General features: G+C 46.1%; 1 protein-coding gene across 16 annotated transcripts in view; it reads left to right on the top strand.

Moving 5' to 3' along the window:
• PHLDB1 (pleckstrin homology like domain family B member 1) overlaps positions 1 to 25,256 on the top strand; it is a 365,610-nt gene that overhangs the window by 277,711 nt on the left and 62,643 nt on the right. For 14 of the 16 annotated variants that reach the window (XM_075328263.1, XM_075328255.1, XM_075328254.1 and 11 more), the window contains 5 exons: positions 2,656 to 2,934; positions 12,870 to 13,013; positions 13,903 to 14,040; positions 16,468 to 16,596; positions 25,072 to 25,227. In XM_075328263.1, the coding sequence (XP_075184378.1) occupies positions 2,656 to 2,934; positions 12,870 to 13,013; positions 13,903 to 14,040; positions 16,468 to 16,596; positions 25,072 to 25,227 (846 nt within the window). The remainder of the gene's footprint in view (positions 1 to 2,655; positions 2,935 to 12,869; positions 13,014 to 13,902; positions 14,041 to 16,467; positions 16,597 to 25,071; positions 25,228 to 25,256) is intronic. The other 2 variants (XM_075328261.1, XM_075328270.1) reach the window with 1 other exon arrangement.

Genomic DNA, 25,256 nt, shown 5'->3' with positions numbered 1-25,256 from the left:
CATATACCCCCATCCATCCTGCTCATATACTCCCATCCTGTTCATATACCCCCCATCCTGTCCATATACCGCCATCCTGTTCATATACCCCCATCCTGCTCATATACTCCCATCCTGCTATATGCCCCTATCGTGCTCATATACCATCCTGGTATATGGCCTGTATCCTATAGCACAGAGCAAAAAAATAAACATTTATACTCACCTTTTCCTCACTCCCTGCAGCACCGATCACATCTTCCTCTCTGGCACACTGATCTGTGTGTGTGGAGCCGTTCCCCTGCAGCACGCGATGTCTTCCTGTCTGTGCCGATCAGCTGACCAGCACAGATCAGCTGACCGGCACAGACAGGAAGACATCGCGTGCAGCAGGGGGACGGCTCCACTCACGGGGACGGGTGAGTGTACTGATTCACTGCACCCCGCGCTGATGATGACGCGCGGGGGGCAGTGAATACAGCCGCACATGATCACTCCAGGCTGTAGTTGCCAGGGGTGATCATGCGGACCGGCTCTTTACTATGCGCGCGTCCCCGCTCGTCCTCCCGCCCACCTGTCAGCGCCGGCTTCTGCGCTGAGAGATGGGCGGGAGGATGGGCGTGCATATGTAATGAGCGGGCCCACGTGGTCACGGCAGGCGCTGCTGCTGCCTGCTTGTGCCCCCGATGACCCGCTCCACCGCAGCACCCTCGTTCCCGGCCGCAGCCCTATAGTCAGACCATAAGACGCACCCCCAACTTTCCCCCAACATTTGGGGGGAAAAAAGTGCGTCTTACGGTCCGAAAAATACGGTATGTTTTAAGTAGTTCTTTGACTAATAATTTAATTAAAATATATTTTTTAAGACAATCTCTTGTTTTCTTTTTGGGTATTTATGTAACTTATTGAGATTAGATATATTTAGGCCATTTGTTTGGTTTTAGTAATGTTTGGAGACATGGATCACTATTACCAGCATATTTGCCTAGCTCCATAATTACTGCATTGTATGGACAGGTGTTTAAGCCTCACTAATTACACACAGGTTCTTTTAAAGGGATGATCTGGTTAAAACAAGTTTCCTTTATTCACAGACTAAATGATCACTTGCTAATTTGGTGGGGATCCGACCTTTTGGCCCTGCCCTTATCGCAAAAATGGGGAGCTTTTATCTCCTTAAAGGCCCCATCACACACAACGAGATTGCTAACGAGATCGTTGTTGCGTCACAGTTTCTGTGAAGCAGCAACGATCTCGCCAGTGATCTCGTTATGTGTGACACCTACCAGCGATCAGGCCCCTGCTGTGAGATCGCTAGTCGTTGCTGAACGGTCTGGACCATTTTCTTTAAAGGTGATGTCCTGCTGGGCAGGACGCATCACTGTATTTGACGTCTACCAACCACCTCTTAACACAGTCCCAACGCCCTCCGAGATCGTTATACAGGTCGCTGATCGTTACTGCGTCGTTGGTAAGATCTGACTGTGTGATATCTCACCAGCGACCTCCCAGCGACTTACCAGCGATCCTTATCAGGTCGCATAGTTTTTGGGATGGCTGGTAAGTCGTTAAATGTGACGGGGGCTTTAGAATATAGCAGGTTGGAGTGTCCCATTATCCCACTGTGGGCATGAAATAGTCTCAATCTTGGGACTTTATCCAGGCACTTGTATTGTGTGCTCCTGGAATGGACACCACTAGATGTTTTTTTTGTTCCTGGACTATTGTACTATGAAGGTCCCCTGATGAACAGCAAGAAGTCCAGGGGGGAAACGCGTTGGGACTAGGTTGTTGCAGATACTGGCAGATAAGTCCCTGCTGGGAATTTTGACAATATTATTATCCATATATACTTTATACATCTGGTGTTTGTGCTTTACGAGTATTAATCTAAGGCCAGAATCACACTTGCTAGTGCCTCGCGTGTAACTCGCGCGAGTCTCTCATGGTAGAACCCGGCATGGCCACACACTCCCCTGACAGGCGCGGGTCGGTTGCATGTATCTCTATGCAGCTCAGACGCTCCTGTATGCATAGTGTGCGGCCATGACGGGTGATTCAATGTGAGACTCGCGCAAGTTACACGCGAGGCACTAGCAAGTGTGACTCCAGCCTAATTTGTAGACTCAGGCAGTTTGACCTTGAGTCTTTAACAACTGAGGAGGACTTAATAATTGCCATTTTTTTTTTTTACCTCTGACAGATTTCAACTTTATATTGACCTGCAGAGTTATGAGTGTGATGGGGTTCACACACTTTTGGCCATATGGTTTACTATGTTAATGAAATTCTGTGAGCTCAATTTTACAAATTTTTGCGATGGTCTACTATTGTTATCGAGCCCTGACATAAGGGCTAATTAATAATGAAAAGTAGAGTACAATAATGCAGTGTAGTAAAGAGTCTTTATTTTATCAGTTTGTTGTCAGGTTATTAGATTTTCTGGTTGATCAGGTCCAGAAAAAGCAGATGAAATTGACTTGTAGTGGTAGGATACCTGCCAAAGGAACGTTCAGAAGAGCGGTTCACCTAAAATGCTCTGTGATTACTGAGAGTTGTATAGTGGCAAATCTCTGCTCAATGTTCTGCTTCTCGTATTGTGACACGTGATACATTACAGGTGACTGCAGATTATGTTGGGGGCTCCACCTAATCCCATTATTTCTGTGTCCTCAGGAGCGGCAGAGACTGGAAACTATTCTTAATTTATGTGCCGAGTACAGTAAAACTGACGAATGTACCAGCCCGGCCCGGCTAGATGAATTACGGGCCTTCCCTTCTTTGGGTACTAAACTAGACAGCCCTATATCTCTGGGAACGAGGAGGCCATCCTGGGACAGTGCTAAGGATCGCAGCCTGGAAACCAGCAGCAACCAAAATAAAGCACAACGAGAGCTTCATGATGAGGAGACGCAGAAAGAGGAGAACAGCAGCACCGAGAGCACCCAACATGAGGTAGGCCTAGTAGAGAGGCAAAGTGCCGGACCAATATGGAGCCTCAGCTATTCTCTGCCCTACGCTTCATTGTAACATCACAAGATGTAGCACCAGGGGCAGTCTCATACATCCACAGGGCAATTCACACCAATTTTAGTGTTTTGTTTGTTTTTGGTGCTGATTGTGAGTTTTGGGGTTTGGTACAGTACAATAGCATTCCTATTTATACAGTATTTTGTAGATTTTTAGCTGTGGATATTTAATTTCTACACCTATGATGTTACAGATTTGAACAAAACATAAAAAAAGTTTCAATTCAGCTCCGCCCTCCTGTGTTAGGGGTAAGTATCCCAGGAAACTTCCAGGGTAAAGTCTGTGGTCTGGGTGTAGTGCGCAGAGTATGCACCTGTCTGGTTTCCAGGTCAAATAACTCTCAATGGTACAAAAGGGGATGTTCTCCAAAATCAAAGGAAAGTAGTTTAAACCTAGAGGTTGTTCAACCCCAAATGTCATTTTTTTTCCCTAATCTGTGCTGTATTGTATTACACAACTCCTCTATAAATGCTGTTTGTGTTTCTACCAATTTCCTGCACTCACTTTGTTTATCTGATGGCTCTACCGGACTTGGCAGCTCCTTCTGCTTGTTTATCTAACCCCACAATAAACACTGGCCCTGCCTGGCCTCAGTGTCCAGTCCCTCCCTCTGCCCCACACACTACACACTCAATGGCTGTTGAATCTGCCCCAGCTCCACCCTTTGCCCGCCCACTACTTTCATTAGCTGTCAGTAATCTGCCCCAGCACTGCCCTCTGCCCGCTCACTGCGCCCTCTTTGGCTGTCAGCAATCTGCCCAAGCACCACCCTCTGCCCTCTTACTACGCCCTCATTGGCTGTCAGCAATCTGCCCCAGCCCCGCCCTCTGCCCTCTCACTACGCCCTCATTGGCTGTCAGCAATCTGCCCCAGCACCGCCCTTATTATGTTCCATAATTACGGAATGGACATACAGACACGGATTGCACACGGAAGCACTTCTGTGTGCGATCTGTTTTTAAAAACATGGTCTTGTCAGTAGGTCCACAAAAAAACAAAACAAAACAACTGACCTGGACAAGTGGAATGGTCATCTGAATGAGCCCTAAATGATGGCAACTCTGGCCTGATTGCTGCCTGGTTGGCTTTTGAACACCTCACATTCCTGCTAAGTACCCAGAGGGCAGAGCAGAGTGCAAGTTATCTACAGAAGGGAAGGTGTGCTGAAGTAGAAAGTGATCCCAGATTGAGTAAAACAACCCACAAATACAAAGAACAGAGAGAAGGTGAATATCGCTAACGAATATGCCACCTACTTACTGACAACAAATATAAGATAGGTGCAGAGTGGAGAACCAAAACAGCAGAGCGTCATATCCTAGCTGGTATTCCACTGACTGACAGAAACTAACCACAATATGGCTGGACATCAAAATGACAATATCACCCGCAGGAAATGCCATCAGCAGGAACGTATTTAAAGCTGCACCCAAAATGTGACTGAGCAGGCAAACAAGTAAATAAATATACCTGTTACACCAATAAATATAAAAACGCCAATAACAGAACCTAAACACCCAAAAAAGTTTTGGGTTTTTTTTGTTTGTGTTTTTTCTGGTGCATGTTATACGGTTCATTGTTTAATTTTCTTGTTCTCCTCCACCATATAAACATGGTCATCATGTGGCCCTAGCTACAAGTTTTAGATGGTCATCCGGCAGACCTCACTCAAATAACAAAACTTTGAGGCTTCAACCAAGTTGGTGAGCAGCAATGATGCCGTTATCAGCATAACCATCCCGCATCTCTGTCTAGTCAAACGCTCGCTGCTCACAATTAATGAGGAAGCCTTGCATGTGGACCAGTGGTAATGGAGAAGGTACACATATGTGCTTGCATATCCTGAGCTGCTTGCACTGTAAATATTGCTGTTTAATCTTGTGGACTCTGTGGTTTTCCGCAACCTGATGATGGCGGACATCCTGCGGTAATCTATCCCTAGCTATCAATGTATTTCCCGGTGTGCTATCCTCGCCTTACTCCAGCACGTGTCCCATAACATCACCCGAGCCCTGACCAATACAGATATATTGCAGCACCAGTATACCTATAGAAGTACTGTAAAGCAATATACCCAGGCTATATGCGTCTAAACCTAAATTATCAATCCTCCAGCAGTTATCCCTTCCCTGAATGCAGCTAATAACGGTATTAATAGGGAATAGGATACTTGTAGGCCTAAAAAGCTCTTTTGGCTTTAGGCTGCAGCAGCAAGGTCTGCAAGGCTAGAATCCATGCCTACATGCCTATAATACACTATCCCTACTCCAGAAGTTAACCCTACACTAATTGCCGCTAAAAGTGGTATTAGTATAGAATGGAATCTATTTGAATTAGCTCTAAAAAAGATTGTTGGTTTAATGTTGCACCAGCAGGGCCTGTAACACTGGAACACACTGTCCCTTCTCCAGCAGAAACTGTCTCCCTACTCTATTTCCTAGCACAGTGCGCCAAGCATGGTGTTACCAGGTCTTATATAGAACCGATGACATTATACAGCCGACTAATCACAGTAATATCAGTAGCCATCATGGCCCAGGCGTTACAGTGATTGTCAGGCAATCCTGGCATGTTTAGTGGCTGAAAAAAAGCCGTGAAAACTGCGGAGTGGGGACTAGAGCATGGCACCTGGGTAGCAGGATACTCAATCTAGTGTCTTGACCACCCATGATGCTCGATCGATTGCCGAGCACGCTTACGCATCAGTATGATTGGGCCCTTCCAAGCGTAATAATATCCGCCTGCAGCTGCCCCAGAAGCGACACATTACTAGATGCTCCATTTCTGGTGCTTTGACTCAGTTCTTCCCGATTTTCCCCTGGTGCGATGGAAATATAGGTAATATTTTTTTGTGGTTGATGTCAGCTGTGAATTGACAGCTGACATCAAGCCCAGGTGTTATTAATGGAGAGGTGTCAGACACACCAGTTAGTAGTCTAGTAATGAAAAGGAAAAACACACAAAAATACTTTAGTGAAATAAACAGTCCCTGATACTTTCCCTCGTTCACCACTTAATTTAAAAAAAAAATCCCACACAGGTTTGACGTAGTCCAGCGAATTCAACAAACAAAGCCTATGGAGCCTCGTTCTGACACTCTATACACTTTTCAAATCTGGCTGGGGGTGACTTCAAGGGCTGTTACGACAGACTGGGTGGGGCTTCAGGGCAGTTATGACAGACTGGGTGTGGTTTCAGGGGCGGGTGTGACAGACTGGGTGTGGCTTCAGGGGCGGGTGTGACAGACTGGGTGTGGCTTCAGGGGCGGTTGTGACAGACTGGGTGTGGCTTCAGGGCAGTTATGACAGACTGGGTGGGGCTTCAGGGGTGGTTATGACAGACTGGGTGTGGCTTCAGGGGCGGGTTTGACAAACTGGGTGTGGCTTCAGGGGTGGGTGTGGCAGAGACTGGGCGTAGCTTCAGGGAACGGGTCTGGCAGACTGGGCGTGGCTTCAGGGAACGGGTCTGGCAGACTGGGCGTGGCTTCAGGGAACGGGTCTGGCAGACTGGGCGTGGCTTCAGAAAGCGGGTCTGGCAGACTGGGCGTGGCTTCAGGGGCGGGTCTGGCAGACTGGGTGTAGCTTCAGGGGCGGGTGTGGCAGAGACTGGGCGTGGCTTCAGGGAGCGGGTCTGGCAGACTGGGCGTGGCTTCAGGGAGTGGGTCTGGCAGACTGGGCGTGGCTTCAGGGGCGGGACTGGCAGACTGGGTGTAGCTTCAGGGGGTGGATCTGGCAGAGACTGAGCGTGGCTTCAGTTGTGAGGTTACGACCTGTTTCTGCCAGACAGGAAAACTCTACTCTGGGTGTGAGCAGCTCTTCCAGAATCAGGAGAGAAAAGGTCACATGATTAAATGTGGTAACTAGGCAACAGTGCAGAATGCTGACAGGGAGTATATTATAAACTGTCAGCATCCTGCAGCTTAGGCACACACACAAATTATAGAGAAAGTCTGGACAACCCCTTTAACCTTTTAATCCACTATGATTCTGTTGAAAAGCATAGTGTTTTTTTTTGTTGTTTTTTTGTTTTTTGTTTTTTTTTATAATCTGCATATTCTACCAATTTTTTTTATCCTATATGATTAAATGTTAAGTTTAACTACTCTCCTTTGATGCTGGAGAACATCCCTATAGGACCCTTGAGTTATTTGACCTGGAAATGAGACCAGTGCGTTCTCCGTGCACCACACCCAGACCACAGACTGTCTAAAGCTAATTTTAGCAAATGTAGATGTACAACAATTCATCCTGACATATCTAGGACTGGGGTCATTTATTCTAATGTATTTCTATTTTGGGGATTATTTTTTTTTTTTTCTCTCTGGATAAGAAAGCCTATTTCACCTGTCATCAGAGTATAGATCTAGTGTTAAGGCTTTGTCAAGCCTGTAGACTCATCTCAGCGTCATTGCCCCCAGGGAATGTCAGAACTTCTGTGGGAAAAAACATGTTCAAGACTATGAAGGTATTAAAATAAAAACGTGGAAATTACACAAAGTTAGAGTGCCTTTGAAAAAGTATTGATACTTTGTGAACTTATCCACATTTTTTAACATTCCACCCACAAATTTATTTATCAACACAGAGTAAAAAGTATTTGTAAAGTGTAGTAGAAATGATACTTACTTTTCTAAATACTTCAAAAATATTCATTTGAAAATTGTAACGTGCATTTGTATTCAGCCCCCTGTAGTCTGATAAACCTAAAGGGGGCTTTACACGCTACGATATCGCTAATGCTGAGTCGTTGGAGTCACGGAATTGGTGACGCACATCCGGCCGCATTAGCGATGTTGTTGCGTGTGACACCGATGAGCGATTTTGCATCGTTGCAAAAACGTGCAAAATCGCTCATCGGTGACATGGGGGTCCATTCTCAAAAATCGTTACTGCAGCAGCACACATCGCTCCATGTGACACCGCAGGAACGAGGAACCTCTCCTTACCTGCCTCCCGGCCGCTATGCGGAAGGAAGAAGGTGGGCGGGATGTTACGTCCCGCTCATCTCCGCCCCTCCGCTTCTATTGGGCGGCCGTTCAGTGACGTCACTGTGACGCCGCACGGACCGCCCCTTTAGAAAAGAGGCGGTTCGCCGGTCACAGCGACGTCGCCGGGCAGGTAAGTATGTGTGACGGTTCTGGGCGATGTTGTGCGGCACGGGCAGTGATTTGCCCGTGTCGCACAACAGATGGGGGCGGGTACCCACACTAGCGATATCGGGACCGATATCGCAGTGTGTAAAGCGGCCTTATGTAAAATCCTGAGTGAATACTTGCCTCCAGGTGTCACCTAATTAGTAAATAGAGTCCACCTGTGTGCAATGAATTTAATCGCTGTATAACTATAGCTGTTCTGTGAAGGCCTCAGAGGTTTGTTTGAGAACATTAGGGATCAAACCACATTGTGAAAACCAAGGAACACACCAGACAGGTCAGGGAGAACATTGTGGAAAAGAGTAAAGCCTGATTAGGTTATTAAAAAAAATAAAAATCCCAAGGTCTGAACATCTCACAGAGCACTGTTCAATCCATGATCCAAAATGGAAAGATTATGGCACAACTGAAACCTACCAAGACACGGCCGTCCACCTAAACTGACATCCCAAGCAAGGAGAGCACTAATTAGAGAAGCAGCCAAGAGGCCCATGGTCACTCTGGAAGAGCTGAAGAGAGACAGCTCAAGTGGGAGAATCTGTCCACAAGACAACTATTTAGTTATATACTCCACAAATGTGACCTTTATGGAAGAGTGGCAAGAAGAAAGCCATTTTTGAAAGCAAACCATAAGAAGTAGGTGACACAGCTGGCATGTGAAAGAAGGTGCTCTGGTCAGATGAGAGCAAAGTAGAACATTATGGGCTTAATGCAAAATGCTATGTCTGGCGGAACACTAATACTGCACATCACCCTGAAAACACCATCCCCACCGTCACACATGGTGGAGGCAGCATTATGCTGTGGGGGAGGATTTTCTTTAGCAGTGACAGGGAATCTGGTCAGATTGGAAATGGGACCAGATGGGAAATTGGATGGAGTTAAATAAAGGGCAATCCTATAGGAAAATCTGTTAGAGGCTGCAAAACTCTTGAGACTGGGGCGTAGGTTCATCTTCCAGCAGAACAAAAACCCAAAACATACTGCAGAGCTACAATGGATGGCTTAGATTAAACATATTAATGTGTGTGTGAACATCCCTGTCACAGTCCAGACCTAAATCCCATTGAAAATATGTTGCAAGACTTGACAATTGCTGATAAACAGACGTCTCCATCCAAACTGACTGAGCTAGAGCCGTGTGCAAAGAAGAATGGGAATAAACGTCAGCCTCTTGTTGGGCAAAGCTGGTAGAGACCTCCCCCAAAAGACTGGAGTCAAAGGTGGTCCTATAAGCTAATGACTTGGGCGTGAGGGGGGGGGGCTGAATACAAATGAACGTCACAATTTTCAGATTTTCATTTTAAAATGTTTAGAAATCCAGGTATAAATTCGTTATGGTTCAAAAATGCTTGCTACTTAATGTTGAAATATTATTTAAAATGCCAATAAAATACATTTACGTTTGTGGCTATAATGGAAAAAAACGTGGAAAAATTCACTGGGTATGAATACCTTTGCAAGGCATTGTACATGCTTGTAACAATGTTATAACTCCTACACTACATGGACCCAGGGCTTTTTTAGGCCATTGATGTAAACTGGTTAAAGTGAGTCTGACCCACCAATACTCAAATGAAACCATTTATATAGTCATAAGGTGGACTGAGCCCCTAAAAGAATCATACCTGTATCCACATTATCATATATTTTTGTGTTATGCAAAAATCGTTATGTTACAAGTAAATGCGGTGACCTTGGTGCTCCCTTGGCGTGTCCACATGCTCTGTGTACCAGTCTGCCGCCTCAATTCCCATTCTCCGTCCTGTGTGAGGATTATGAGATGTGCAAGGAGCGCTGCCAGTATCGAATCCTCACCGCTTCACACACTGACACTGTAAGAGCCAAGCTCACGCAGTGTCAGTGTGCGGACATCATCTGATTCCACTGTCCTGTGTGCTGTGGCCACTCTCTGCACACAGCATCGCACAGCCATGTGCGGCCAATAGTGACAGGAGTGGGAAATGACAGTAGCTGTGTCAGTGTGTGCCCAATGTAGTCCCCTCTCCTGTCGGCATCAGCGATCCTGTGTGCAGTGAGCATCACCTGGAGCCAAGAAAGGTGTATAGGAGGGTCCTGCACACACTGACACTGTGTGACCTGTACAGTCAGTACATGCCGGCCTGAGGAGTCTATCCAGCCAGCGCTCTTTGGAGCGCTGTAAATCATCAGAAAGGGAGAAGTTGAGGATGGTAATTGAAGGGGTGGAACATTGCACCAGACCCTTGGCCACACCAAGAGCATATAAAGCTCCTCATTTACACATTCAATAAAAAATACTGTATAAAACAAAATAATTACCGTATTTTTCGCTTTATAAGACGCACCGGATTATAAGACGCACCCCAAATTTAGACATAAAAAAGGTAAAAAAATAAAATTCGGGTCCATCTTATATTCAGGTGTTGTCTTACCTGAGGGGGGCAGCAGTGGAGGTGAAGCGGGGTCACGGGAGGCAGAGGTTGTGCTGGCAGGTGCGGCGGGTCAGTGGCGGTGGGGTCCGTGGTATGCAGGTGCGGCGGGGTCCGTGGGATGCAGGTGCGGCGGGGTCCGTGGGATGCAGGTGCGGCGGGGTCCGTGGGATGCAGGTGCGGCGGGGTCCGTGGGATGCAGGTGCGGCGGGGTCCGTGGGATGCAGGTGCGGCGGGGTCCGTGGTATGCAGGTGCAGCAGGGTTCGTGGTATGCAGGTGCGGCGGGGTCCGTGGTATGCAGGTGCAGCGGGGTCCGTGGTATGCAGGTGCAGCGGGGTCCGTGGTATGCAGGTGCGGCGGGGTCTGTGGTGGCGGCGGCAGCAGCGGTGGGTGAGTGGTGCAGTAAGCCGGTGCGGTATCCGCGGTCCCGGTTCAAATGATGTCGCCTGGAGCAGCGCATGCACAGATGGAGCTCTCATCCAAGGGCTCCATCTGCGCATGCGCTGACTCCCAGAGCGGCGTGTGCGCAGATGGAGCACTCATCCGAGAGCTCCAACTGCGCACGCGCCCGCTCCCGGCGCCATCATTTGAAACTGGGACTGCGGACACACTGTAACACAGGGCAACCTGCTGCACAGCCGCCCGCACGCACAGAGTAGCAGCCAGGAGGCTGCCCGCCCACCCGCACAGAGAGGCAGCCGGCACCCGGCTGCCGCCCCGCACTGAGGCACAGGCTCCCGGCTGCCGCGCGCACACAGGCACCCGCACTAACTGCCGCCCGCAAAGGCCCCCGACTGCCGCCCGCACAGAGGCACAGGTACCCAGCTGCCGCCCGCACACAGGCACCCGACTGCCGCCCGCAAAGGCTCCCGGCTGCCGCCCGCACACAGGCACCCGCACCCGACTGCCGCCCGCAAAGGCACCCGACTGCCGCCCGCACACAGCCACAGGTACCCGGCTGCCACCCGCACCAAGCACAGGTACCCGGCCGCTTGCACGCAGGCACCCGGCTGCCCGATCGCCGCACAGACAGGACCCCCAGGTGAAGCTATATTCGGGTTTTAAGACGCACCTCTCATTTTCCTCCCAAATTTCTGGGAGGAAAAGTGCGTCTTATAATCCGAAAAATACGGTAATTAAAATCTGTACAACATGTATGATTCTTCTGGGTGCCAAGTCCCTTATAATCCTTGAATGTATAAATGGTTACATTTGATTATTGCGGGTGACAGACTCCTTATAAAATCACTTATTAGAAAATTAGTTCCTATCGACAGTCCTCTTGGTCCCTCAATTTTCAACGCTGTGGTTGAATTACAAGATGATATTCTGTATTTAAATAATTGTCCACTACCATTACATTGATGGCTTTTCCTTAGGATAGGTCATCAATGTCTGATCGGTCTTGGTCCCCCACTGATCAGTGGTTCTCGGTATCGGCGGTGGCAGCAGACAGCCAGAAATTCTCAGTTCCAGGGCTGCTCCGTCTTCTGATAGGGGCCACGGCCGGGTACTGCACATCCGTCTCCTATTGGTTTGAATGGGAGGCGGATATGCAGTACCCGCCGTGGCCACTATCAGTAGACGCGGCAGCTCCGCAACTGATGATTTACGGCCTCCTGCTGCCCCGGCAGCACAGGTAACAGCTGATGCCGGCAGTGGGTGTCCGACACTGGCCAATCAGACATTGATGACCTATCCGAAGGTAGTGGACAATCTCTTTTTTAATGTCTGCAAGTTCTGCAGTGTTTTGATATTGGATTCTGGTGACCCTACACATTCTATGAATGTCTGCCGACCATCTAATGTGTATGGCGGTGGCCCTTGACTAGAGATGTAGGGCAAACCTTGATCGGCCTTGTGGCTTACTCCTTTCTCCTCAGTGATAACACATAGTAAATGTGTCCAAGTGTTCAGTGTGTGACTTGTAGAATTTCTGGCACCAGGACTTTCATGTGCCAATGCCATAGTAGAAGTGGCCCCACGTGTGGGGCTCTGGTCACTTACATGAGCATTGTGGAGCACGGGTGCTGTACTTTTTCGGAACTGATATAGAAGTCAATGGTCAATGAAGGGCGCTGCAGCCGCCTCCTGTACTTACAGCACCATGAGATGCGGTCCGTTCTCAGGCACCCTTGCTGCACAGCAGTGGGGTCCTCACTTGTCAGACATATATTGGTTATAATATTGGCACGTCACTAATTTATGAGATGGGAAGTAACAAACGAGTAAAATGGTGCCTAATCTAAGCAAATGAGCTAGTAAGATAAGGAAGATTTTCTTCTTAACTCCCCAGCATGAAGATGCGGTGTCTCCTGGAGATGTCACTGGTGAGTTGCTTGGTTTGGAGGAACAGCGCAGGATGACGTTAACTCGTGTGGATCAGCTGAAGAACAAAGTGACGGAATTTGAAAGGCAATTACAGGAGAGCGCCCAAGAGGTTAGAGTCCTTCCATACGTGCGGTGTCCTGCTCCATCAGTCAGATTAATGCGTTTGCTGTGCTGTGATCAATGTTTCTTCTGTTTCATTGTAGGAACAAGGGCAGCTTGATACCCATGTTCACCCTGGACATTGCATCTTGTCTATTATGTTTTCTTTAACATCAATTGTCATGATTTTGGAAAAAAATGGAATATGTGCCCCAGGCTAAATAAATCCATGGATGGTGGCTTGAAAAACTGATTTTAATTTTGTCATCACTTTTCAATCCTTTTTGAAGGGTTTGTCAGCACAAACCACAATTTTACAGAGGGGACTGTATATGTGAAACACAAACTCTCAGACCCGCACCCTTGTGGATCAAACTCAAGCTGCTCCGTGCTCTGCATAGAGACAGGAGTTGGTTTTGTCACTGGTCCACCATTGGCATGACCGCTGCAGCCTGTGATTGACTGCAGCGTACAGATGATTTGAGCATAATTGTTGGATGTTTTGTGATGGCACTTCTCAATGTCAATCACAGGCTGCGGTGGTTCTGCAGCTGAAGGAATGGTGACAGTACTGCTGCCAGTCTCTGTGGCAAGGGCTGGATTCATGATGGTGCCGGGGGGGGGGGAATGGACGGACTATGACTGAGTTTGTTTTTCATACCCGGTCCCCTCTGCAAGGTTTAAGGTTAAGGCTCAGGTTTTTACATGGTGTTTTGTTTTTTTTTTATACGGGAAAGGTTCTTTCTATGGTCCTGTGTCATGGTGGAGACTTTTAAAATCAACATCTGTAAAGTGTGAAGTTACCATTAGTAATGGAGTCATCGGTACAGTTGTGAAGCTGAGCAGATGTGGTGCCATTGTTAACAGCCGCCCCGTGTGTTTGTCCTTCGTCTGTGTAGGCGGAGGTGGAGCGCGCCCTACTGCAGGGGGAGAAGGAGGCCGAGCTGTCTCAGCTGCAGCAGGAGCAGAGGATGGTGCAGCAGCTGCAGGACAGTCTGAGTGCACTGGAAAGTAACATCCAGAAGGAAAAGGAGAAGGTAACGGATAAAGTGGAGCGTCACCGCCCAGTACAGTACCACCCTCCTCTTTCCCTCTCTGTCCCTATTTTTCCACCTGCTGATGGCTCTTTCCCCTTTCTGACCTTTGAGTGGGAAGAGAATTTATTATCAACTAAAATAAAAAGTGATTTATTTTTTTTGTGCTAATGAATAGACCGTACAGATAGGTCATATTATTGGATCCCTCCATTGCCAGAGAGGCCTGACAACAACTCTTTAACAATGTATACAATAAGCCTTCCTGTTTGAGTGCCATCTAGTGCTGCCAGATATCTAACAAAATGCATGGAAAAATGAACACCTCAGAGCGGCTCCCATATACATCACTATCTCTAGGCAACTATCCCATCCCTACTGCCATGGAGAAGACTTGTCAGCATTTGCCACTTAGACCTAGTGCCGTGCCACTGCACACCGCCAATGGCTGGTTGTACAAGAATAGACAAGGCAATCAAGACTATACTTTGCGTATTGAACTCCTCTTGTGTTTCCTCACATAGTGCAGGTATTAGGCAGCCCAGAGAATAAATAAGCCAATATATTAGGTATTTAGTTACATATTCATCAGGTTCTACGAGTGGAGTGGAGCCAATGTCTAAGAAGGCGGGAAATCGTAGGGTGGTTGCACACTTCAGATACCCGTCATCCTCAGGTAGATGGTCATCACCATCCCGCATCCCTCTCCAAACATCTGGGGCCGCGCATGCATGTGTTCTCTGTTGGCAGCTGATATCCAGTAAGAACAAAAGGATAGGTATATCAAAAGCCAACACACTCCAGCCTTCATTCCCCTACTTGGGACACCGCTATACCTCTTACAAGATGGCTGCGACTGACATTGTGGAATTCTGCCAATGAAGGCTTAGGTCCCATCTCTTCCAGTTAATACATATATACGCCCATTGTAAATGGCTATATGTAGAATATACAGTACTTTGTGTGCCGGTCATTAGTTAATAAGTGTACTTTTGGAAGACTCTGAGCTTCTGGTAATATCAGTTACCAATATAATATCTGCGGGGGCTGCAGTCAGGGAAACACACACGTGACCCTGAGCTTGGACCTGCGCCCCCCTCCCCTTTATTATAATGGCATTGATTGCCAGCATGAAACTTACTGAGATAAGTGGCAGCTAATGTGACTTGGGTTATGGGCACACTGCATTGAAGGCCACTAATGGGCACTTACGGCAAACAGCTGGCACAGTCAGGAGGGATGCCCAGACATCGGTCCTCCATGGGGACACATTGTAAAAAATGTTTACATCTTTTATTCTATATTTTGCTGGCCCTCTGTATAGGAAAATGCAGTCTGCTACACTTTCCAGTTAACAAACATGTCATCTGTAGTCGCACTTGGCCTCTGGTGGTCTGCTTAATGACAGCCATTGGGAATAAGCAGTATACGTCGGGAAAAGCTCCCAGCATATACTGTATACAGACACTGCGTGCACTTACCATGATTTCTTACTGGCCTTATAAGAACGATACCAGGGGAGAACCAGTCGTTTGGCTGCATAATGCCATTGGAGAGTACCTGGCGTACATGACGTGTCTCCTCCGGTGGTCGCACCTGTACTCCGTATGTGGTGACGCCATTTTTCTCTCTTTCTGCGATGCTTCATTTTTCCTGTCTTCCATCTGATGGTTTACTCCTTTATCTAGGACTCGCGTATTATTTCTCTAGTGACTTTGTTCTGAATTGAGGGAAGCACATATCAAAGTGAAATATGCAGAGAAATAAGTGTCTGAAATGTGCTAATGTCTCCAGCGGATGAGGATGTAGGGGTATGGTGTAGTCTGTGCCCTCCAACCTCTGTATACTGTATATATGTCGGAGTATGTATTTACAATGTCATCTGTTATTAACCCCGATTAATTCTACTAATATCCCTTTTCACTTTGCATGCTGTAGTTGCTGTAGGTAAGTAAATCTGACACTGTCAATATTGTATAACCGAATGGGAATAGCTGGGAAATTCTCAATGTTACACATCTTAGTGTGAATAGACCCCAGTCTGTTTTGTGCCGGGGGTTGGGACTTGCTCCTGCCTGTGATCTGGCGCTGGCCGTGCTGATGCACAGCAGAGCTGTGTGTGTCAGGGGTTGTGTTGGCATCAGTGCGCACTCCTTTAGACGGGGCGCAGATGTCTACTCCATTACAGAGAGCTGTTGCAGTGTCCTCTGGCAGTGAGTACCCGAGAGGCCCTGTCATCCACTCTTCCTACTTTATATATTATTTCTTCTTCTCTTCATATTCCTGAAATTTCGCCCTTTCATTCTCTAGTTTTATCTGTCCCTCTGAACCCCTTTATTAAGTCCTACATCTTATGGCTGTGCATGGCTGAGGTTACAGTGCAGTGTCCTGTTCCCCATTTTTGTCTTTTGGATAACCCACGGGATTAAGGTGCGGGAGAAGCTGGAGCAGCAAAGGATGGAAATGCAGAGTGTTCAGCTTTCTCACCATGACCTCCAGAGACAACTCCATAATTGCCCCGAAGCGCTAAGGGAGCAAGTGCAGTGCCAGCTCACGCGGGTCAGTCTGCCAGCAGTGGACCCTTTCTGGCGCTACTTTTACATTTCTGAAGCTCTTTTTGTGTTTAGTTACTATGTGACAGGTTTGTGTCGTGCTCTTACCTCCTCGAGAGCTTGCTCAGGATCATCCTCCTCACTGACTAATATCTGTGTGTGTCTTGTGATTTTCTGGCTTATTTATTATAGAGCGCTACCTACTGCACCTCTTTTACTGTGTTTCTATATTTCCATTCTTCCAACCCTTATTCATTCATTCATTGTAAATTCATCATTTTAGGGAAATATTATCGTCTTAAAGATGCAACTAGTTGTTAGTAACTCCATGACTTACATAAACGAGTCAAATCCGATAATGAATATAACCCACTGTTGGGCCTTTTTTACCGGTTAGAATATAGCAGTGCACACGCTACCTCTGCATTTCAAGGCAATGGAGCATGATATAAATGACAGCCTGAGGAGAACTTTAGAACTTTTAAGGGCTTTTCCACTTGCAGGCAAGTGGAACCGAAACACTTAAAAATACCTAAAATAACATACACAGCAGGAGGTACCCCCCTCTCTGGACCTTGCACCAACTCCCCACTGCAGCTTGGGTTCATGGTTGTAGATGCATCGGTGACATCACATCGCATGCACACATCACCGCTGCAGCCAATCACTGAGTTCATCAGCTATGTGGAGGTAGGTGACTGCCATTGAGCTCAGTGTCTGGCAATGAGAGCTATCGATGTGACATCATCACTGCAACCAAAACACCAATAGGAGCAGCAGCGGGGAGCCAGCACTGGCTCCAGGGAGGGGAACTACCTGCTGGGCTTGTTCATGTTAGAGTATTTGGGGTCCACTTTCCTGAAAATCTAAAAGACTTTTAAAGTGCATTTTCTCCTTTAAACCCCTTGTTACTTTTAGGTCTTATATTCTGTTTTGATCATTTTGTTAATGTATCTTGTTAACAATCAGAATTCTTTTGCTTTTTTTAATGCGCAGCTCCAAATCCACTTTCGAAATGTAAATTTAAAACATTCTTACTGTCTGCAGCCACCACTAGAGGGAGCAATGGAGTAAGATGCTATGGGGTTAACAGTGGTGGCTGCTGGTAACCAAAATGTTGTCATTTAAAGGGAATCTGTCAACAGGTTTTTGCTATGGCATCTGAAAGCAGCATAATGTAGAGAAGGAGACCCTGATTCCAGTGGGGGTTGGATTACCTGGCAGCAAGTTTACAAGTCCTCTAGTGATTATTTATTTATGTTTTTTCTTGTACAGCGCCATCAAATTCTGTAGCGTTTTACAGACCTCAACAACACTCTCCCCATTGGGGCTCACAATCTACTTTCCCTGTGGGTTTCGAGTGTGGTAGGAAGGTGGAGAAATCCACACAAACACGAGGAGAACATACAAACTCCTTGTTGATGTTGTCATTAGTCAGATTTGAAGCCAGGAGCCTAGTGCTACAAAGTGCTACCAAGGAGAACATGGAGAACATTTCATGTGTCGGTACAGAGCAGCTAAAAGATATGCATCACTCCAGTCCTCTACCTCTCTGAAGCAGCTAGTTATGTATAAATTCCCAGAGAAGCATTGCATGGCCTATAAGTCTCCTGACGCCCCCTTGGAACTCTCCACAAGGAGATACGTTCCCCTTACGCCCCCAACAGAGGCCTCTCACCCATCCACTTCAGAGCTGCTCTGCACATGCAGTGTCTGGTTTGGTGTCTTCTCCTAAGTGATGTGGCAGGGCTCGTTAAAAGTTGATATTGACTTTTTGAATTGTTACCCCCAATAGGTGACACCAGTTTTTCTGTCCTCTTCCCTTCTGAAGAGGCTCTTTCATGCCAGGACAGAACACCATTCTGATGAATTGGGGCTGAAGTCTGTTTAATTCACACCCTTGTTTCTGTCTGTGTGAGGTGTGGCTGGAGCAGTTATACCAAGCACTGCCCATGATGGAGGCTTCCAACTAGTTACTAAATGGAATATTAATATGAGCTTGTTGAGCGACTAAACTTTTCCATAGACTATAATATAGGAGTGCAGCCAAAAAGGATGAGGCAGAGCTGAGTAGGGGGCCACCCCCACTTCTACCTCTATTTCTACTGTGGGGGTGGTCTGGATAGCCGGACCCCCAATGGCCCAGTTATGTTGTCACCATTGGGGGGGATCTGTATATATCCATACGGAGCGGTGATGCCTGCGGCAGTGAACCCCTCTGTGACCACCCTATTTTGCAGCTTTATCAACAGGCAGGTTTTCTATCATGGTTGCATGTATGAACCTTTCTCTAAACACATTTCTATTAACAAAAAACACTAATATTTTATGATCCAATGTATCTTGAAAATGTGTGATAATTTGTTGTAGTGTTAGTACCTTATTGGGCAATTCTCATCATTCCTCATGATCTCTGCCCCTGCCATGTTTGGTGCAGAATACGCCTGTATGTCAGAGCTGAGCCCAAAAGATAGTCTTCATGTCACAACCCTGCTACACACTGTGTGACAATGTTATGAAGATAAGAACTTATTTGTTCCTTTTTTTACATCTTACAATAAAACCTAAGTCTGTCAGCCCTGGCACCCTGTAATATACTGTCATATAGTGCACAGTACAAATAGGAGCTCTAGGGATAGGCCAGTTTGACGTTTCAGGCCAATAATATTAAAGGGAACCGATCACCAGTATTTTCCTATAATAACCTAAATCCAGTGCTATACTGGCACTATCAGGCTGATTCTATACATACCTGTAGTGCTGAGCTCGGATGTTTAGGTTTTGAAATCCAAAAAAGTAAAGTTTATAAAATTAGCTGCTTGTTGAGTGACAGCAGCTGAGGATCAGATAATACCTGGGAGGAATTTATAGTTATCCCCTTCTCCTGTTAAAATTAGCATAGGTATTATACAATCGATTTAATTTTTGACTTGCAGAACCTGTGTGAGGTCATACCCATGTGACCAGAAGGGGCGGGGCCTCAGCCAACAAAGCTGGATACCAGGTCACATGGGTATGGCATCACACAGGTCCTGCAAGATACAAGGTGATTAGTTTGTATAATACTTATACTAATTCTATCAGGGGTTGACATGATCACGTCACATGTCTGCTCCCTGAATTTGATGCAGGCTCGCACACTGAGCCCATATCTTTCCCAGCGTATGATCATCATTAACCTTTAACAGCCACGGGTGGAGTGGAAATCGGCTCGCAGTTGTTAACCTGTTATATGCAGTTGTCAATCTCTGGCAGAGGCATTTAACACATGCCAGTGTAAGGGGGATTTGTCATTCCACATGCACATTGGCCTATGATGTGATCGCAGAGCGCCAATGGGTTGCCATGACAGCTGACGGTCAGCTGAAGACCCCCCGTACTTGTCATTATGATACTTCTATGAAAGCCGGCATTTAACTGTTCATAGGAAATGGTTTTTTTCGCTATACAGAGCAGTGCTGAGGCCGTCCTGAGGAGACTAAAGGGGGTGTTTCCCGCAGCGATATCGCTAGCGATGTCGCTGGTAAAAGCACTCGCCCCCGTCGTTTGTGCGTCAGAGGCAAATCGTTGCCAGTGGCGCACAAAATCGTTTGGATCCGTCACACTTACTTACCTGTCTAGCGACGTCGCTGTGGCCGGCGAACCGCCTCCTTTCTAAGGGGGCGGTTCATGCAGCATCACAGCGACGTCACTAAGCAAGCGCCCAATAGAAGTGGAGAGGCGGAGATGAGCGGCCATAACATGCCACCCACCTCCTTCCTTCCTCATTGCCGGCGGCTGCAGGTAAGCTGTGTTCGTCGTTCCCGAGGTGTCACACGTAGCGATGTGTGCTGCCTCGGGAACGATGAACAACCTGTGTGCTCAAAAATCAACGATTATTTCAAAAGGAACGACGTGTCAACGATGGATAATAAGATGAGTATTTTCCATCGTTAACGGTCGTTCCTTGCTGTCACACGCAACAATGTTGCTAACGATGCCGGATGTGCGTCACGGAATCCGTGACCCCGGCGATATATTGTTAGATCCATCATTGCATGTAAAGGGGCCTTAAGAAATGCAGTAGCAAGTAAAAAAAAAAAAAAGTTTAAATGTATGAAAAAAAAAAGTTCAAATCAACTCCCTTTTAACCCATTAAAAATAACATCATGAAATATACACATATTTGGTATCGCTGCTTTCTTAAAAATCCAATATTCTGAAAATCTAAAATAAATTAATCAGATCAGTAAACAACATAGAGAGAAAAATTGAAACCACAAAATGACGTGTTTTGTTTTTTGTTTTTGTTTTTTTTGCCAACTGCAGCATTAAGGTAAAATACAATGCTAGGTGATCAAAACTTTATATCTAACTCAAAATGGTATCCGTAAAAAGTAGCTCAGGGGGCAAAAACGAAGCCCTCACACAGCCCCAGATCCTGAAAAATGAAAGTGTTATGGGTCTCAGAAAATGGCGACACAAGCCACAACTTTTTTGTTTTTTATTTTTTTTTACACGTTTCCAAAGATTTTTGTTTTCATTACCCTGGGCGATTTTCTGTTTTTGTTTTCTGTTCCCCTTTTTCAGATAGCCGTAACTTTTTTTTTTTTATTTTTCCATCAATCTTGCCATATGAGGGCTTATTTTTTGCGGGACAAGTTGTACTTTTAAATGAAACCATAAGTTTTACTATTTAGTGTACTGGAAAACGGCACAAAAATTCCAAGTGCGGAAAAATTGCAAAAAAAAGCTCCGATTGCATGATGGTTTTTGGGATATTTTATTCTCAGTGTTCACTATATGGTAAAACTGATGTGTCGGTGTGATGCCTCAGGTCGGTACAGACACCAAATATGTATAGGTTTACTGTTATCTAAGAGGTTAAAAAAAATTCAGACATTTGTTAAAAAAAAGTGGCGCACTTTTTGCTCCATTTTCCGAAAACCGTCGCGTTTTCGTTTTTTGGGATCTATAGCTCAGTGACGGCTATTTTTTTTTTTTTATCGAGAAGATAAAGACATTGCAAATGACAGCACAACCTATATATATAAATGACAAAACCTTTATTTAAAGTACACTTGTGCAATATAAAAACAATTAAAACATGAAACACACTGCCATAACCAGGCACCCACAATTGTATAACTTCAATAGAAAAAAAAATGAATATCAACAATCCCTTGTCACGGTAAGGGTAATGCTATTAGAGTGGAAAGCCTACACATGCAGTAATACATAGAAGACCTGCACAAATAATAAATATTCACATATATAAGTGATAACCGCACAGGTGATAAAACAGCAATATGCGATTGAACCCAGCAGACTCTGCACTATGTAAGGCCTGCAACACACATCCGTCAAACATGTGCGAGTTTGGTCCATTTCCGTATATACCGGAGACACGGACAAACGTGCACCAATGTTATTTAATGTTTGAGGACACGTGCGTTTTTCATTAAGGTCCATGTGTCTGTGTGCGTGCTACGTTTGTGTCTCCGTTTTGCACGGAAGCATGTCCGTTTTCAACACGGAACACGCACACACGGACCCAATGAAACTCAATGGGCCTGTGCGCACGCCTAAGTGACACGGACGCATCTCTGTATGCTCCGTGTACGTTTTGTGCTTTTTTCATGTGATGTCGGTCTTTTTTTTTTTTTTTTTTTCTGTGTCGTTCTCTCCCTCAGTCCGTCGGTCGGTCGGTCGGTCTCTCTCTATGTCTGTCGGTCAGTCTCTCTGTCTTATCTGTCCCTCTCGCTGTCTGTCGGTCAGTTCCCCCCCTCTCTCATACTTACCGTTCCCCGATCTCCGGCGCAGCGCTGCACTGCTGTTCTAAAAGCTTCGGCGGCTTTTACTATTTTGAAAATGCCGGCCGCTCATTAAATAATCTCGTATTCCCTGCTTTCCCCGCCCACTGGCAAATATGATTGGTTGAAGTGAGACACGCCCACACGCTGGGTGACAGCTGTCTAACTGCAACCAATCACAGCCGCCGGTGGGCGTGTCACTATGGAGCAGAGAAATAAATAAATAAGTTAATTAAAAAAACGGCGTGCGTTCCCCCCCAATTTTAATACCAGCCAGATAAAGCCATACGGCTGCAGGCTGGTATTCTCAGGATGGGGAGCCCCACGTTATGGGGAGGCCCCCAGCCTAACAATATCAGCCAGCAGCCGCCCAGAATTGCCGCAAACATTATATGCGACAGCTCTGGGACTGTACCCGGCCCTTCCCGATTTGCCCTGGTGCGTTGGCAATCGGGGTAATAAGGAGTTAATGGCAGCAGCCCATAGCTGCCACTAAATCCTAGATTAATCATGTCAGGCATCTCCCCGAGATACCTTCCATGATTAATCTGTAAGTTACAGTAAATAAACAAACACACACACCCGAAAAAATCCTTTATTTGCAATAAAAACCACTAACAAATACCCTCATTCACCACTTTATTCAGCCTGAAAAAGCCCTCCATGTCCGGCGTAATCCACGGAGGTCCAGCATCACATCCAGCTCTGCTACATGGAGGTGACAGGCGCTGCAGAAGACACCGCCGCTCCTGTCAGCTCAACGCAGCAACTGAAGACAGCCACTGTTCTTGCGGTGTTTGTTGTGGGCAGAGAAGATTTCCTTAACCCAACTTCCAAAGAGTGCGCTGGCGTCCATAGCATCCAATTATAGCTTAGCTTTCATTTTACCTCAGCAGTATAAGAAGTGAAAGCTGTGCTGCGATTGATTGTTATGGATAGTAAAGCAGATTCTTTCTGTTTAGTCATAGTGATGGGCGAACCTGAACTGGGAAGTCTTTGTTACTGTTCTGGTTCGGCTCCCCCAGATAAAGGGCTAAGAGGCTGCAAAAGGAAGCAAAATAGGGATTAAAGTAGGACAATTATACTTACCAAATTACCGTGCAGCTGTCATACTATTTCCGGGTCCACTCCTAAACCTTATGAATATTCCCATCTGTGATAGCGTCTGTGAGTTGTTTGCAGTCAGACTTGCACCCCCACCCTCTTTGAAGGCATCTGTGATTGGTTGCCCTCTCACTAGCTGTGAGGGTCCCCAAAGTGGAATGTAAAAATCAATAAATAATTGGAAAAACTGATGTGTGGTCCCCCATATTTAGATACTGAACACAGATAAAGCAAACAGCTGGAGGCTGCAGCTTTGTGTTTTATCTTGGCTGCGTATTAAAATATGAGGGACCCCATTTTTTTTTTCCAATAAAAAGATTACTGTGTGGGGTCCCCCTAAATTTTGATACCCAGCCAAGATAAAGCAGACAGCTGGGGGCTGGTATCCTCAGACTTGGGAAGCCCATGGCTTTTGGCCCTCCTCAGCCTAAAATTAGCAGCCCAAAGCCACCCTACAATTTGGCGCATCCATTAGACAAGAGTTTAATGACAGCTGGGATTTTTTTCAAAATATCACCTGCCACAAAGCCCTGGATTAGTAATGGGTAAGGGTCTATGAGATCCCCCCATTAATAAGCGTGTAAGTAAAAAGAAATAAACACAAAACAGAGAAAAATCCTGTATTAAAAAAACCAACCACCCTCTTTTTCCAATTTATTCACCCTCAAAACACCCTTGGAGATGCAACGTAATCCTCACCACGACATCTCACGACAATCCCGGCTCCGCTACATCCTGAGGTTGCAGTTCGCGGTCACATTAGAAAACATGACCCATCACTGCAGCCTGTGGGACACTCTGACGGAGCCGCAGCTGTGAGAGTGGTGATGTTAATAGGTTCACCTGAGGTCACAGCTGTTGTGACCTCAGTTGAGCTCAGTAAACTTACTTCAGGTCAACTCATTGAACTCAATGCTCTATTACTGGATTAGGCTATGTGCGCATGTTGAGTATTTGTTTGCGGAAATTTCTGCACCAAACCTGAATCTGCTAGCAAAAAAACCCAAAACGCTTCAACATTGGTCTAAGTCGTGATGCATTTTTGGTCAACGAGGCAGAGTAGATTTGCAATTTTTTTTTCTCATGTCAGTTTGGCCTGACCAAAAATCACAGCATGCTGTGATTGGCAACGTGTCTTGGATTAGGCGCACCCATATATTGGACTGCACTCAGATGTCACTATTACAGTCCGATATACGCAGAGAGGCAATGGAGAAGATGGAAAAATTAATCTCTACACTTGTGCTGCGATTCTTGCATGCAAAAATATCTGTAGTATTTCTATATTCTTTAGTGTTTGCCTAAAGCTGTATCCTTCTTTTACTTGGCAATAAGCATGCAGCTTGTGCTTTGTCCATATTTTCTTTTGTCTTTAGTTGTCTGCTGTGCATTTGCATGAATGCGGAGGTGTATTGTATAGCTGGTGTCCTGTGAGCTTATGATCTTTTCCATATAATTTACTATTACGCATCTTTCATTGTACGCCACTCCTGCATTCTTTGATGCTTCTGTTGCTAGTAATCTAGTGCATTTTCAGTAGTAAACAATATTTGAATAATATCAGCTAATTATATTTCTTTATTTAGGAATCTGAGCACCTTGAGACGCAGATGAAACTGTTTGAAGATCTGGAGTTCCAGCAGCTGGAGAAGGAGAGTCGTCTAGAAGAAGAACGAGAAACTACAAGCCAGCAACTATTAAAGAATAAAGGGGACTGCCAAAGAAGTATCGCCCACAGGAAAGTAAGTGTATGGAGGGCATACATGTATGT

This window comes from Anomaloglossus baeobatrachus, chromosome 11 (assembly GCF_048569485.1).
Source record: "Anomaloglossus baeobatrachus isolate aAnoBae1 chromosome 11, aAnoBae1.hap1, whole genome shotgun sequence".
Classification (NCBI taxonomy): domain Eukaryota; kingdom Metazoa; phylum Chordata; class Amphibia; order Anura; family Aromobatidae; genus Anomaloglossus; species Anomaloglossus baeobatrachus.
The sequence above is the reverse complement of the archived record's forward strand: the minus strand, read 5'-3'. Positions and strand labels throughout refer to the sequence as shown.